Here is a 16,865-nt window from a genome sequence, read left to right on the forward strand (position 1 = left end):
CAGGGCTCATGTGAATGTGAATGCTGGTTTTGTGGGTTTGGGGGATTTCACATGCGCCATTACTCGTGTCTAAATTTGGGTGCGGTCCAAGCGACTTCACCACAAGTTTATTTTGAATAGAATCACAAGGTTCATATGGCAGCTAACTGTGATGAAGGATATTGCAATGTGAGAAGGCGTATTTATTTCTAGGACTTATTTGAGGAGGAATAGTCCTGCCCAAATCTTCTTGAATGTGCCTTTGGGAACTTTGGGGAGAGGAGACGATTGGGAAATGTGTTTTTGTAAGTATGGAGTTAATTATGTGCCAAAATTTAACAAACAAACACAATCTGCTTTGCAAAGAAAAAAATCGACTTTCTCACAAATGCGCCAACCTATTTTCTCACAAATGCAAGGGAGCAACTTTCTCTTCCAAAACAGCAGATGGCGCTATCGGTCAATTTACTTTATTCTCCCGAGACCTCAAACAACGTGTTTATATGGTTTACCCTTATGTTCCAGAGGAATATAAGCGGGGAACAGTTTTGAGGTGTCTATAATATATCCAGACAGCCAGACATATTAACAATCCACTATCTTTAGGATGGAGCCCTGTAGCATTTTAATTAACTATTGAAGGCTGAAAGAACTGCCATCATGTTTGGCTTTTTATATCCATAACGGACGTATGCGACATGATGCATTAAAATCTTCATAATTAGTGATCATATCTACATTTAAATAATCTTTAACAAAGTTATAAGGGGGGGGGGGAAAGCTTTAAATGAACAGTAAACATACTGTATTAGACAATTTTATTACAAACCTGCTTGTAAAAAGTTTCATAAATTTCATGCAGTCTAATACAATGATTCTTGCATCTTACTGTATCTACACCTCGCGCTACAACAGCTGTCTACAATGTAGTAATGTACTACAGACACAGATTAAATGTAGATATGATCACTAATTATAAAAGATTTTGATGCATCATGTCGCATATGCCCGTTATGGATATAAAAAGCCAAACATGATGGCAGTTCTGTTCTCCGCTTATATTCCTCTGGGACATAAGGGTAAACCATATAAACACGTTGTTTGAGGTCTTGGGAGAATAAATTGGCCGATAGCGCCATCTGCTGTTTTGGAAGAGGAAGTTGCTCCCTTGCATTTGTAAGAAAATAGGTTGGTGATTTGTGAGAAAATACGTTGGGTGCATTTGTAAGAAAGTCGATTGCAAAGCAGATTGTGTTTGTTTGTTAAATTTTGGCACATAATTAACTCCATAGGTAAGGGGCTTTAGATTTTTTGTTTTTTGGCCTAGGCTGTACTTCATCTTTTGAGGTAACTCATCTTATGAATTGATAACAGTCTATTGGACAGAACAAAGGGCATTTTTATCTGTAGGCAGTTTTATGAACCCGACCAATCAGCTTAAAGATTTTTTTTGTTTGTTTGTTTTAACTGGTATGCTATGTTCTCTAATTAGTTGCTAGCTATAATCGCTAATTTGGGACAGATTAAAAGTTTATGTTGATAATGAACCACTTAAAGTTATGTCAGTATTCACATGAGGAAACTTTTCTGCATTCAGAATCAGGTTACGTGTCTACTCACTTCGGCACATAGAACGGAATATAACTTCTTTGGAGCAGTCATGCTAACTTATACAGTATGTGCAATCATGTGGGATTTCAATATGAATTACATTACGCTGTGTGCACATGACTCCCCAAGCTAGTTAGGTGTTCAAGCTAGCTAACTTGGTAGTTTATTATTCTAAACAAAAAAAAATGCATTTATTTTAACTGAACTATAAGAGTTTCATAATCTCATTGCCTTTATAACAAAAAATGACAAATGATTAATTACGCACAGATCAAAGATGACTGTTGCTAGCGAGGTTTCCTCAAATAGTTGATCATGCCTCATTATGTTTACCATGTTTCCGTTATTTCAAACGTACTGTTAAAACCCAAAAAAGTGAAGTTTATCCCAGGTCTGGGAGAGCTGAACCTCCATGACTCACTCCAGTGTTCCCCCTTCACAGGCATTTGGAGGCATCTGTAGTATATAAAATGGTATATAAAGCATGTTTTTCCCCCAACCTAGAAAGTGCTCCTAAAGTACCAAAAGTCGAGTCTTTGTTTACGTATATACATGTACTGTGTGCTAGAGAATAGGCGTAGGAAATGCGGAGGTTGTTCATTATAATTCGCAGTTAACCAGTGGCCTATGTTTTATATTTTAATAGGGCTCGAAAAGGCTTTCGGACAACAGCACCACCTATTACAACATAGTTATAAATGATCCGGAGGGCATTTATTATTATTATTTTGTATTTTTTTTTACATTTCTGTACTGTAGGAGTGACGTATTGAGTGCCACGTTTCTGTCATAGCCATCCTTGTTCTATTTGAGTAGTTCAGTTTTGGGCTCGGGCGGATGATAAAACACAAACGCCAAGCTAGGTGTGACGTACGAAACGTGTCTTTGATTGTTTTATGTATTGATATAAGTTGATGACTGTATTAATGATGATGATAACATTGTAATGTATCTGATGCATGTACTGCAGAAGCCTAATTGTACAGGTCAATTAAATGTCAATTATTGGTGTCGCTTTGTGTGTTTCTCTTGTAAGATGCTTTTAATAAAAGTCACATCAAAAGGCATGTCGGTGGATTCGCCTGTTTTAATCACATCCACACCAACACCACAGTGCTGTCCAATTTCCCAAATCTCATTTGGCAAAAGGTGTTGATTCAATTTCTGTAACAGCAGTTTGTTAATTAGGTGTGTGAAATCAGCCCTTTGCAGTGGTCAGTAGGTTTTCCCCCATGGGAAAGTTTTTTTCATACCACATCTTATTAACTTAGTCTTTAGCCTGATTAAGTTTATAGTGTTTTTGTTTACTGGTAATGAGATCAAACTAATATCATAAGCATAAATTCTAAAATACGCACTTTTCCTCTACACGAAAGCGGGTTAACGAAGGAGCCGAACTGCGCGTCCATTGCTCGTCTCGACCTCTCATAATTCATTTACAGCTGCAGGATTTCACTGCAATTGATAGCGGGAGAGAGCGGAGCTCTTGGCCAACGTCATGGGTAATTTCCACATTAGTATCAGCACCATTGGGAAGACCCAGTAAAACTTAATTACTAATTATTTTGCTCTGAATGATGCTTAAAAGTGGATGACATTTGCTCATTTTTAACACTTAACCATTTTTGTGGGTTGTAGTTGCATGATGTCAACACATTTTAGTAAGAAATGTTTTTTTTAGGAAAAAAAAACAAAAACAGGTTATTACTCAATGCAGCCTTAAAGTCTAAAGACTGAAGGTCTGACATGGTGCTGACCCACAAAGCATCTATACAAGTTTCTAAATCTATACTATACTATCCATATCTATACTAGTTTAGTCATAGCATTTGTTATTTGTAATTATGTTTATATGATTCCTGTGCTAGTTTTGTTTAGTAGTTTTTGTTTTTTTGGTTCTCGGTGCCAGGATTGTCTTTCAGATTAGTATCTCATAGTACTCTGTCTCCGCCTGCAGGCTGAAAAGTCCAGGAATTTGGTGAGGAATGCACAGTAACAAAATGTACTCTACAATGAAGTTTCTTCTCTGCTTTCTTTTTGGTCTCCATAAACAGTGCATCTCAAAAATGTAATGTAAATATAATGGAAGTTGAATTCAAAATGTGAAACATATATTCTAGATTCATAACACATTAAAGTGAAATATTTTAAGTCTTTTTTTTCTTTTAATTTTGAAGATTAATCGAAAAGGATTTACAATACAGAAATGTCCAACTTCTGAAATGTATGTTCATTTATGCACTCAATACTTGGTTGGTGATCCTATAGCATGAACTACTGCATCAATGCCTCAACCTGTGGCCTCAACTGCTGAAGTGTAATTGAAGACGAGTTTGAGAGCAGCCCACAGCTTATCTGTACTCTTGAGTTGGATGTTTCTCATCTTCTTCTTGATAACAGCCTATACTGTAGATTCTCAATGGGGTTTAGGTCAGGTGATTTGGCTGACCCATCAACAGAAAAAAAAGTAATACTTTATTATGGTCAGCAAAACAATTAGTGGAAGTTTTTGGGCAGGTGTCCTGCTGGAAAAGAAAGTTTGTCATCTTTATAAAGCTTGTCAGCAGAAAGAAGCATGAAGTGCTCTAAAGTCTCCTGGTAGACATTTGTGTTGACTTTGAACTTGATGAACCACAGTGGACCAAAATCAGCAGATGATAAGAAGACGATTGTGGAAACTTCACACTGGACTTCAAGCAACCTGGATTCTGTGCCTCTCCACTCTTCCTCCAGACTCTGGGGCCCTGATTTCCAAATAAAATGCAAAGTTTATATTCATCTGAAAAGAGGACTTTAGAATACTGAGCAATTGTTCATCCCAAAATATTATTATTATTCACAAAAAAATATTTTAACTTTTGAACGCATGCCGAAGGCAACATTAGCATGGTGGGTTGACCATCGAAAACAGCTTTCGCTGACCTCGCTCCCGGACGTACGTGCAACTTAGCCAGCGTTCTTTTTCGGTTTAGTTTGTTTGTACGCTAACATGTTTTTTATGCTGATGCAAATTTCTTGCAAAATTTTACTTCCAAAGGTATTTGTATGCCAAGGTTCCACTGTCTTGTAAAATTTTAAGATGCTGTATTTTTGCCTTCCACTCAAAACACCTCAGACGACTCATTGCAGCGTCGGCACAAACTTTCCGAATCATGTCAAACATCTGTTGCAGATTTGTTCAGCTTTACACACAGTTTTACTTGCTGTCCACGACGAAATAGCAGACGTGGTAACACACTTGGTCGGAATAGAACCATTCGCACAGCCCCTGATGTACACAGGATGATGACTTTGGCACACTGATATGAAGGTCAGTCCTCCCTGTGAATGTGTGTAGAACCCACATCTGGGGTACAGGTACAAATGTGAGGTTGGTGAACTGTAATCAAATAAGAATAATAAGAAGTCAGAAGAAGCGTTTATTTGTCCTGAAGACCTGTACTTTACAGAAATGTTTGCATTTAGATTTATGTCACTTGGCAACCACCTTACATCTTATATCTAATTCATACATCTGAGCAGTATGTACAGTAAATTGTATAAAACTTGTCAATAAAAGGAAGGTTTTCTCTGTACATTGGTCAGTTTCATGCATAAAAAAAAAACAGTCTCTATCTAGATGTTATCATTTTAATCCAATCTGGCAACCCTAACCGGCCACAGCGCGCGCCTGCGCTGCATTAAAACGGTGTCCGACTCGTCCTCTGTCCGCACGGAATCAGAATCCGAAGATTCCGCAGAACTGTTCGGGAATCACAGAGAGAAAATTAAAGACCCGGAGTCGCGGTTTGGGGAAATGCAGGTCGCTGAACGCTGCGGTGACATGGATGGGAAAGCGCACGCGCCTGGGCCCGGATCCGTTACAGAAAACGGACACAAGCGCAAATCACGCAACCGAAGAGGCAGGAGGAGGAGGGGGAAGAGGCGGAGGGGCAAAAAGGCCAACGAGCCGCCGCCGTTTCTGCCCCCTGAGGTAATTTTTTTTTTAACCCCTCAGCTGTGGGCGTGTCCATGCTGACAGATTTTTTTTTTTTTTTTTTTTAATATTGATCTTAATAACCGTTAATGCGCGTGAAGCGAACGTTGCTGAGGCGATTTAATCTTAGCCTGTTAGCTTCTGCAGATAGCTCAGGTACAGAGTGTTATACAGCGGAATATTCTTAAATTGCTGGACTTAGGAGGAACAAATGCTTATTAAACAGATACATTTATTGTAACTAGCCAGCTAGCTAATACTCGTAGCTTTGTGTAGTGTGAGGAGTCTGACTAACCCCAATTAGCATGATAGCTCTAAATAAAGTTACAAACTGTCAATCATGAAATCACGTATCAGTCACGTATTCAATTTCAGTCTCGATACTGATACATTTAGCTCGGCTGCCGGTGGACGGTGATCTGAGCACCTCAGCACTTCAGGTACCACTTTTACCAAAATAAATAAATAAATAAATAAAAATAATAATAATCCTTTACGTGGTGACTTTAAACAGAATCAGGTTAATTTCTTGTGAGAGAAATCTTGTAAAATAGCCGAATATCACTCAAACTATTATGTCCCCCAAAAACAAATGTCCTCATAATCACTATCCCAACACCTTAACAACACACAGCTTCAAAACCAAACAACAACAAAATCTCAGCTAAATTTTCCTACAAACAAATACCATCACTGTCAAATTCCATCAAATCTAAATACCTACCTCAGCACATGAAGACAGTTTTGCAATAACCACTTAAAGTTTTGCAATACCACATTTTGCTGAGGTACCACTGTACTATTACTTGCAGACAATTACCCCACTTTTAAATATCAATTAAACTAAAATGTCCTCAAAAACAAATGCTCTCATGATCATTAATCATGCAACTAATTGCGACACAGCCCTAAAAACAAAAAAAATCAACTATTTTTTTTTCTAATACGTAAATAATCAAATTCCTTACATATAAATAGGTGTCCCAAAACCAAATAACCCAAATGCCCCACAGTCAAATGGCCCCAAACTGAAAATGTGAGGATGATTCTCACGCTCCCAGGACCAGGCTTCACAATTTGTCCACCTAAATCTTGGCATTGACATCCTGGAATATGTCCGTGCCATCAGGGCAGAAAAACTCCATAGATGTGATAATCTGGTTCTTCAGTACATTTAGGTCGTTAGCTGACTTCATTTTATTGCCACATAACATTAACTGAAGCAACCCCAGATCATAACACTGCTTCCAGAGGCTTGTACTGTGGACAGTTTGTATGATGGGAGCATCACTTCATTTGTTGGGTCAGTCTGGCCTTATTACACCACATGACCTTTTTCCATTGATGTATGTGTAAAAAGGCACTCACTTTCAATATGAAATATATATTATATTAAATTATATTATAATAATTCATGATTTTGTTTCTTATGTAGTGTTGACATTTCAGCACTATCTTTTTTAGCTTTTAATAATGTGTTGAACACTTCTTAACCCAATTTTGGTCATTTTAAGTCTCCTTAGTTGTTTTCATTTCTTGATGTGGGCCCTTAGATAATTAGCCCTTTTTGAAACGCAGTATTGTGGCACGGTGGCTTAGTGGTTAGTGGTCTGACCTCGAGGTCTGTGTGCATGGAGTTTGCATGTTCTCACCGAGAACCCTCACAGAGTTCCCTAAAACAAATTTGGCTACATCTCTGTTCCCTAGAACAAAATATCATTACAGCCAAATTACCCGAGACTCTCCCAGCAGTCAAAAGCCTCCAAGCCAAAAAAATAAATAAATTACAGACAAATGTCCCCAAATGAAATACCCCACAATGAAACTGCATTATTTAAAAAACGTGCGTATTTAAAAAACCTCATAGCCAAATTCTTTAAAACAGTTTCCAACAGGCCACACATTCAAAAACTATAAAAAAGTACAAAACAATTATTACAGCTACAGGTACTGTGTGCTGCTGAACATTTCACTGTGTCAAACTGGTGTGGACATTTATTTATCCTGTAACAAATGTCATCTATCATGTTTCAGGCCGAGGAGGGAAATATTGAGTACAAGGTACAGCATCCCCTGCACTTTATTCTGACCTGATTAATACACACAGACACTATTTAATCCAGCTTTAAAACATAAATACATATTCTCAGTGACACGTGTCCTGTTCTCAGCTAAAGCTAGTCAACCCGACGCAGTACCGCTTCGAGCACTTGGCCACGCAGTTGAAGTGGCGGCTGCAGGAGGGCCGAGGGGAGGCCGTCTACCAGATCGGTGTCGAGGACAACGGCTTGCTGGTGGGACTTACTGATAATGACATGAAGGCCTCCATAAACACTCTACGCAGGATGGCTGAGAAGTATGAACGCACACTAGCTTTTTAATTTGTTGTAATCCTAACCTGCCTCCTAAAAAAAAATAATACAGCCAACAGATATATTTGGATAACGTATATATTTTTTCAAGCATATTTTATGAACATCCCATGTTTAAGTTATCTGTAATTCCTATGAGACAAGGAATTGGTTCGTAGGTCATCGGTTGTATTGTGTGTGTTAGTATGTGTTTGTGTGTGTGGTGGCATGCAGGGTGGGTGCGGATATCACACTCTTGAGAGAGCGGGAAGTTGATTACGAGCTGGACAAACCCCGGAAAATCGCAGAGGTCCTCGTGAGGAAAGTTCCAGATAACCAGCAGGTCAGTACAAACCCTAATCAGAGTCTAGCAGTGGGTCATCTACCACTTAAACCAGCGCTGGATAACTGCTGTGCCACAACCGCTTTAGGCTTCTGGAGATTTGATATAGGCCTATAGTTCGGTAGCTGAAAAGGGGTCAGGTTACTTAATCAGGAGTTTAATAACTACTAGTATAAAGGTTTAGGTGGATAGCCAGGGCTAAGGGAATTTTTTTTTTATGGTCATTAAACTCAAACATTTTATTCACTCCTTTGCTATTGCTTTGTGTGTATAGTTTCTGGACCTGCGTGTGGCCGTGCTGGGGAACGTTGACGCAGGGAAGTCTACTCTCCTGGGAGTCCTGACGCAGGGTGAGCTCGATAACGGACGAGGCCGAGCTCGTCTCAACCTGTTCCGGCACCTGCACGAAATCCAGACAGGCCGCACCTCCAGCATCAGCTTCGAAATTCTTGGGTTTAACAGCAAAGGAGAGGTGAGACGAATGTAGAACTTTACGCCACAGCGATGTCCGGTGATTTGATTATAGTGCAGCTGCAAGATTATAATAACGTGCTTTACCTCACTAATAAGTTTTTTTTAATGCGTGCATCATTTAACATTTATTGGGAGAGTATCCAGTTTCAGTGATTTGTAACAGTCAGAGGTTGATTACCAGGTGGTGAATTACAGCGAGTCACGCACGGCAGAGGAGATCTGTGAGAGCTCATCTAAGATGATCACCTTCATCGATCTGGCTGGCCACCACAAGTACCTGAAGACTACCATCTTTGGCCTGACCAGCTACTGCCCTGATTTCGCCATGCTGGTGGTGGGGGCAAACACGGGCATCGGTAAGTGAAGGTTCAGGAGATAAACAGTTGTAAGAAATAATATATAATATCAGAAGTAGAAATATATATATATATATATATATAAAGAAATATATATGTTGTTTATAAAAAACTTTTGATTTGGATACCACTTCATACATCTTAGTTTATAAACATTAAAGTTCCATTTTTAAAAAAAGCACAATATTTAGATGCCATATTTTTCACATTGCTTCTTTCCGTCAGTGACAAAACTGGTTTAAATGGATTTTTAGAGAATGTTGAAGCCACTAATAATAATAAAAATTAGGGCTGCAACAACGAATCGATAAAACCTCATAAAAATTTCATAATCGATTCGTTGTTCGGAGCTTCATAGACAGGGCGGAGCAAAAAAAAAAAAAAAAAACGAGCGAAGGTAGAGGAAAGATACATAGCGGAGGCTGCTGGGTCTCTTACTGGTATAATCATCCGTGCATGCGTATACGGTTTACTATGACCACGGTGACCATGTGTGTGTGTAAAACATATTTTATTTTGTGTCTGTATGCGTGTGTGTACAGCGCACGTGTAAAGCAAAAGCAAGTCTCATTAGAAAGAAAATCCATTTTCTTTCTCTGCACAAGGTTTAGGCTGCTCTTTGCCTGCTGTGCGTGTGTAGACACATACAGACTCCTCCTACTTTCGCCTTCACAGACACATACGCACACTCTTTTTCTCTGCTCTACACAGAAACACTGCTCTGTTCTTTTTAACGGTAAAGTGCAGGTTAATTTGTTTTATTTTTTACTTTACAGCAGTGATTCCATTAGTGTGTTTATGCTCGTAATCCAAGGTTCCACTATATCTAGTTGGGAGATGTAAAGCATGCATGTCCATGTTTTTAGTGTTAGTCCATTTTTATTTTATTTTATTATTATCATAACAGCTCAAGGAGCAACATGTTTGTGCACTTTCTAAAGATTTTAGTTCTGTAAAGGGTTGGAAATGAATGCTTTTCTTGCTCACTGGTTTTATATTCCATTAATTGAAGAAGAAGAAAAATAATCGACAGATTAATCGATTATTATAATAATCGTTAGCTGCAGCCCAAAAAGTTTGGGATCACCTTCTAACTAAATGGTCATTTCTTTCTACACTGTAACGAAATACTGAAGGCGTTTATACAAAATATACCATAATCGTCTTTAAACAGTTATTGAGATACAGATATTGAGATGTATATCTGCTACTTCTGCTCTGTAAAGCTTCATAACAGCTCTAATCTGAGTTGCTGGTTGTTAATTGTGGATTTCTGAGGCTGGTGACTCTAAATGAACCTCTCCTCTGCAGCACAGCTCAGTTTTGGTCTTGCTTCCTGGGAAGGTCTTTATCAGAGACAGTTTCATCATGTAGCTTATATATATATATATATATATATATATATATATATATATATATATATATATATATTTATAATATTTTGGCATTTGTGCTTTTTAACACTCTTGTGACTTAAAGCAAATCTGCTAAAATATTCTATCAATTTAAAATACTTAATTTACCTTCGTTTAAAAAAAAATTCTTCAAAACTGCGAAAAAATTATTATGTCGAACAAACTTCTTATTCCCAGTAACACTTAAGTAAATTTAACGACTAAAAACGTCAAATTTTCTGCCTTTTCAGATATGAATTTAAAAAACTATAAAAATTGATTGCAAACTTTTTTTGCTTGTTTTTGAGTTTGTTTTTGTGATAAAAGAAAAACAAATAGGTAAAACTGGATATACAGTAAGTCACAATCCACAGACCTCATCTGTACAACCAGGTGCCTCAGAGTTTTAACAGTTTTGCTAGATAATTGTTAATTCTCTAATTCTCCAAAAATAGTACCACCAGGCTAAAACTGTCTGCTCCTCTCCCTCCCTGTCGGTCAGCGGGCACCACTCGGGAGCACCTGGGTCTGGCTCTGGCGCTGAAGGTGCCCGTGTTCGTGGTGGTCAGTAAGGTGGACGTGTGTGTGGGCGCCGCCGTGCAGAAGACCGTGCGTCAGTTAGAGAGGCTGCTCAAGCTGCCCGGCTGTAACAAGGTTCCCATGCTGATCTCCAACCGCGATGATGCCGTTACCGCCGCCCAGCGCTTCGCACAGTCCTCCAGGTACACGCTCTGAGAGTCTGTGTGTGTGTGTGTGTGTGTGTGTGTGTGTTATATTTATTCTCAGGTTCAGCTTCTAATCTCAAGCTCTTCCTTTACCCCCATGTGCAGCATCACTCCGATCTTCACGCTGTCGAGTGTTTCTGGGGAGAATCTGGACCTGCTGAAGGTTTTCTTTAACATTCTGCCTCCTCTGAGCAACAGCAAAGAGCAGGAGGAGCTCATGCAGCAGCTTACAGAGTTCCAGGTTCACACACACACACACACACTGGAGATGCATTTAACATCACAAACGATTCGATACACTTTAATTTTATTCTTTAGTTAAAAGGATTTTTTTAGCCCTGGTTGAGCATTGCATAAGAATAGAAAAATAAGTAAATCAAACAGCTTATTGAAGCAACCCCAGAATAGAAGTTGCATTTTTAAATTATATTAGAGTTAATATAAATGTTTTTTTGCTTCTTTTAGCAATGTAGTATTTATTAGTGGTGCTTTCAAAGCAAAGAATCACTTGTATTATCTTGCAGGCTTATCTTTCTATTTTTTCTTTCCTTTTTTTATTATTTATTATTATTATTATTAATAATATAAATTATTATTATTTTTTATTGTTATTGTTCCGTACAAACATGGCATGTAACTAGTCCCGTACCATTTGTCGTAGACCCATGAAAGAGGTGCAGCTTATTCGGGCGCTATGGTAAAGGTACTCACTCCCCAGTGACACAGGAAGTGCTCACAGTTGTACTCCCTGCCCTGGAAACTTCCATAGAGACTTAAACCTAACTGAAACCGAACCTAACTGTGGATCCCGTTGTCATAGCGACATGGGGGTGGGCTCATTTTACTCAGGCAGCCGATCAGTGGCGAGCACCACACACATGTTCTTCAGAAAATGTACCGGTCTAGTTTTTGTTAACGTAGTGCGGTGACTGTGTTGCAGGTTGATGAGATCTACAGCGTGCCTGATGTAGGGACAGTCGTCGGAGGAACGCTCTACAGGCGAGTGATTTTATCAAGTGACGATAACACAGCGTACATGTTCACTTAGTCGTCGTGTATTTAAGTTAATTTTTTTACGAGCTGTTGTTTTTGGAACTTTTCACGGTAACGAGGTAAAAGATGTTAAAAAAAAAAAACGCAAAACAAACAACCATGTTCTGTCTTAATGATTTTACTATAAATAAAGTAAACAATGTAAGCAAACATTCTTACAAAAAGGAAGCAAGCAAAGGATTTGGTAAGAAAAAATCAGTCAAACAGTAACCAACATAGGTAAAACTGTTATAACATATGCAACCAAAACAAAAAAAACAACAGAAGCAATAAAAAAAACCTGACAACAAAAGACACCAAAAGTATTCATAACAAATATGACAAAAAAACATCTTTCACAATTAAAGAAAAAAAAAAGGAAAATTATCCTTTACAACAAAAATAACAAATATGATATGATAATGAGAACAAGAGGGCCCTCACACACTTGACGACACGGGGCTAATGTCATAGTGCTCGGGCACCAATGATAATAATCCTTAGGAAAACAAGAAGGCCCTTCACACACTGTAGTGCTTAGGCCCTAATTATCTGTCACAAATAATTGTTGAAACAAAACTATTTTGTCAACAAAATGACTAAAAGAAGTGTTTGCAGCATAAAAAAAAAAAAAAAATGTGGAAAAAGCAAAAAAAAAAAAGTTTTAATTATTTCCAGAGTTATAGAAGTTCATCTGTGTGTGTGTGTGTGTGTGTGTGTAGTGGTGTGTGTCGTGAGGGGGACCGCCTGGTGGTGGGGCCCACAGACGAGGGGAAGTTTTTGCGGTTAAAGGTGTGCAGCATGCAGAGGAACCGCTCGGCCTGCAGGGTTCTCCGAGCCGGACAGGCGGCGACGCTGGCGCTCGGCAACTTCGACCGCTCGCTACTGCGCAAAGTAAAGTTCTGACGCGCACGCTTAGCATGGCTACCGTGGTATGCAGAAGTTTGGGCACTCCTGGATTTATCACATCATTGTTTAGCTTTTTGAATTGAGATGAAGTAAAGACGTTCTCTGCAGGAAAATGATTCAAAGCATGTTCAAAAGTTTAAACACCCAACAACGTCCTTACTCGGTACTGACATGAATAATGTGTGTGTGTGTGTGTGTGTGTGTGTAGGGCATGGTGATGGTGAGTCCTAAGATGAACCCCACCATCTGCTGGCAGTTTGAGGCGGCCATCGTGCTACTGTTCCACGCCAAGACTTTCCGCAGCGGCTTCCAGGTCACGGTGCACGTCGGAAATGTCCGTCAGACGGCCACGGTGGAGTGCTTACTTGGCAAGGTGGGCGTGGTCGCTCTGCCCTTTTGTCATCTCTAGTTTATTGACCTCCCTGCACTACGTTACTGCAGTGTGTCTGAATAGCATGGATGCAAAGACCACGACAATATACTGTGTGTGTGTGTGTGTGTGTGTCGTACAGGAGGAGCTGCGCACCGGCGAGAGGGCAGTAGTGTGCTTCCGCTTTCTGAAACACCCTGAGTACCTGCGCATCGGCGCAAAGCTGCTCTTCCGTGAAGGCGTGACAAAGGGCATCGGTCATGTGACCCATCTGGTACCGTCTGGTCAGAACAGCGCACATGACCAGAATTACAAACCACGCCAGAACCACGTCTAGAGAGAGAGAACGAGAAAAATATAGAGATAGACAGTGTGTCGATATAAACATTATTTTATTTCAGCCAATAGGAGACGGTTTGGGCGGGGTTTCCCATTCAGGTAAAAAAACAAGTTAGTATTTAACTACAAACATGTTTAGAATAAATGCTAAAACTTCCTAGCGAACTCTCACCCTGGACAGCTCACTTTTGATTGGCTGACAGGTGCCTGTGATCTCATTATATCGGAACGCCTCTAGCAACTAAACGTTTGTCCTTGACACGCTATCATAATGTTGAGACGTACCCACGACAATGAGCTTCAGGCCTATGTGTGTGCGTGTGTATATATATATATATATATATATATACACACACACACTCTTCATTCATGCCTTTGCTGTTGCTCAGCTGAACAAAAATATACACTTGTGTCTTATAGGCTGCTGAGATAATAACCCGTAACCATAGCAACAACGCGTAACAGTGGTACTGTATGTAGCGATGTGGACCAGTTCGTTCCAACGCTAATGCGTTACTTGTCATATTGTTTACTGTATAAGAAGGGGAAAAAAATAAGAGTAAGGAGACGTGTGGTTTGGGACACGTCAGGTACGTATTCGTGACAGTAATTGTCTGGCCTGTAGGGTGAAATAGCGTGTGTTGTTTGGGACACGTCCACAGTGGCCTAGTTCTCCAGTCTGGTGTCTACTAGCCCTAGTTCTGATTCTCGTCTATGGCATATTTAACATGTCCTTAAATAGTGAATAAAGTGCACTGGCATCAATGTGGCATAAATAGGGCGGCCGAGATAATGTACCACATTGGTGTTTATTTGCCCCATATAGTGAATTAGGGCATGTAGATTGGGACATTGGCACATTATGATGATGATGATGATGATGATGGTAAAATCTTCATAACAGTACTTCCTTTATAGTGTTATGGTGTGTGATTTGGGACATGACCACAGTAGGGTGATAGTTAGATGTAATATTCTAAATAGTCTGTGTGTGTGTGTTGTTTGGGACATGACCGCTGTGGCATGAATCTCTGTGAATTAAGGTGGACATTATGAGACTCAAGATTAGATCGTTGGCATGTTATTATACAAGCACTTTTTCCATTATATAAAACTGTAATGGTGTGTGACACAGTGTCAGCAGATAGCAGCCTAGAAATCCCAATCGAACGTCACAGAGATTTACTTGTGGTTGAATTTCGTACACACACACACACACACACACACACACACACACTACATGTGAATATTTATAATTTTATTCCTCTTATTATTTTTATCACTACACAGCAGTGAGCGATTAGCAGGTCTAATAAAGCTGGCTGATGGAGTTACAGCAGAGTTACGCAATCGAAACGTCTTCCTCAGAACGAGGAAGGAAAGTCTGGACAAAAGTTGACGAAAGAAAAACACCTGTTAAAGGATAGAATTCAATATACGGTTTTCTGCACAGTGATTTTGCACATTTCATTTTCCTGAAAAAAAAAGCATGTGCCATTTGTAGTAAATAGGAAAATAAAATTTCATGTGTATTTTATGGTTATTACTGAAATGGGGAAGCAATTGTTTCCGTAGCACTAGGACTAACGCATCTGAGTTAAGTTCTTGAACTTGCGTTTTAGTTATTAATTCTGATGCCAGAGACTGAATAGTAAAAAATTAACTTTGAAGATGGTTCATCATTTATTTTATTTTATTTATTTTGTTCGTCTGATATGACGTGAATAAATGAATAAATAAATAACAAAATATTTTGCACTTTATAGCTCTTATTTTGCATTTAGCACTTATTTTTTATTAGGACTATGTTTTGTTGATGGATTTCCCCTCCAATTAGGAACATTTTTATATTAAATATGGGATGGAATGTTGGCGTGCGGACTAAAAAACATTATTAGCTTGTTTTGTGCCAAGTAAAGACTGTGAAGGCTGCTTTCACGCTCGACGTGCTACACTTGACCCTACAGGGTTGCAGAAAAGCGCGGAGTGAAGTCAAGCGCCATTTTGTTTCTTGATCGATCAGAACGTACAGTAGCTCCGTGGACATGCGAGAAAAACACGGACCTTGTTAGTAACTGTAATAACTGTTTTTTTTTTGTTTGTTTTTTTCCAATATAAGTACATTAAGTGTTAAAGCATCTTACATTATGGACATCCTGAACCGCAAGTTGTAAAGGAAAATGCCGTTATTTTAATTAATATCTCATTATTTGGAGATAATAGTTATTCTGAGCTATCTTAATTCATGTTTTAAAGTAGTAAATTACCAAATACAATTAATTATAAATAAATGTATGTCAGTTGAATTTCACTAAAACTTGCTTACTTGCTAACAGTTAATATCAGCTAATATTTAATAAATAGTTGTTTTTGGATATGGAATTTAAAATATGAAATAGCAATATAATAATTTAAAATCATTAGAAACGTACTAAAAATGATAAAGGTTTTTTTTTCCTCCAACTTGCGCTTCAGATTAATTTTTCCAGTTTAAATAGTTTGTAATGTAAAGACAGAATGTTAACAAGTTTAACAAACCGAAACGTGTGTGAATATTTTCCTGTCTGTTGTTTGACGTGCATGTTGTGCGCTCGTGCTGATTCCTGAATTCATCGAGGTTTCGTGCAATTAACCAGAGGAAAAAAATAATAGAAATCAACAAACTAAAGTGTTGTATTTATGGCCAACTTTTCATTTTGCACCTGATATTTTGGATGCTTATTACCGTGACGTGTGTAACATTAAATTTTTTTCCTAAACATTTCATCTGGTGTCCCACGGCACAGTGTTTGGCTGATACACTGCATGCTGTGCGGAAGTCTGGGATGCGCTCATGACCTGCACTGTACCTTACATGCAACTCGTTTGTAAGTAATAAAGAGATGTTTTATTGTGGATTGCGGTTTCCTCGATTGAATCTTGTGGATAAAGCGGGGATTACACATCCAGCTGCAGAAATATTGCCACCCCTTGGTAAAAATCTCTCGCGGGAAACAGGAGAATTAA

The 16,865-nt window shown here is 38.8% G+C and overlaps 1 protein-coding gene across 1 annotated transcript; it reads left to right on the plus strand.

Annotated features, from left to right (window-relative positions):
* The first annotated feature begins 5,250 nt into the window (after positions 1–5,250).
* On the plus strand, positions 5,251–16,754 carry gtpbp2b (GTP binding protein 2b). The gene is made up of 12 exons (XM_053493292.1): positions 5,251–5,563; positions 7,601–7,627; positions 7,738–7,922; positions 8,152–8,260; positions 8,535–8,732; positions 8,916–9,090; positions 10,987–11,206; positions 11,315–11,450; positions 12,150–12,208; positions 12,964–13,135; positions 13,359–13,523; positions 13,663–16,754. Exons 1-12 carry the CDS (start codon positions 5,387–5,389, stop codon positions 13,855–13,857), a joined length of 1,818 nt encoding a protein of 605 aa, XP_053349267.1. The 5' UTR covers positions 5,251–5,386; the 3' UTR covers positions 13,858–16,754.
* Positions 16,755–16,865: the final 111 nt, after the last annotated feature.

This window comes from Clarias gariepinus, chromosome 3 (genome assembly GCF_024256425.1).
Source record: "Clarias gariepinus isolate MV-2021 ecotype Netherlands chromosome 3, CGAR_prim_01v2, whole genome shotgun sequence".
NCBI lineage: Eukaryota > Metazoa > Chordata > Actinopteri > Siluriformes > Clariidae > Clarias > Clarias gariepinus.

What these genes read in the sequence shown, in the direction of transcription:
- gtpbp2b (XM_053493292.1), top strand. Translation starts at nt 5,387, where the DNA reads ATGCAGGTCGCTGAACGCTGCGGTGACATGGATGGGAAAGCGCACGCG. An exon ending in CGCCGTTTCTGCCCCCTGAG is followed by an intron (nt 5,564 to 7,600) that starts GTAATTTTTTTT and finishes ATCATGTTTCAG; the next exon opens with GCCGAGGAGGGAAATATTGA. An exon ending in AAGTTCCAGATAACCAGCAG is followed by an intron (nt 8,261 to 8,534) that starts GTCAGTACAAAC and finishes TTGTGTGTATAG; the next exon opens with TTTCTGGACCTGCGTGTGGC.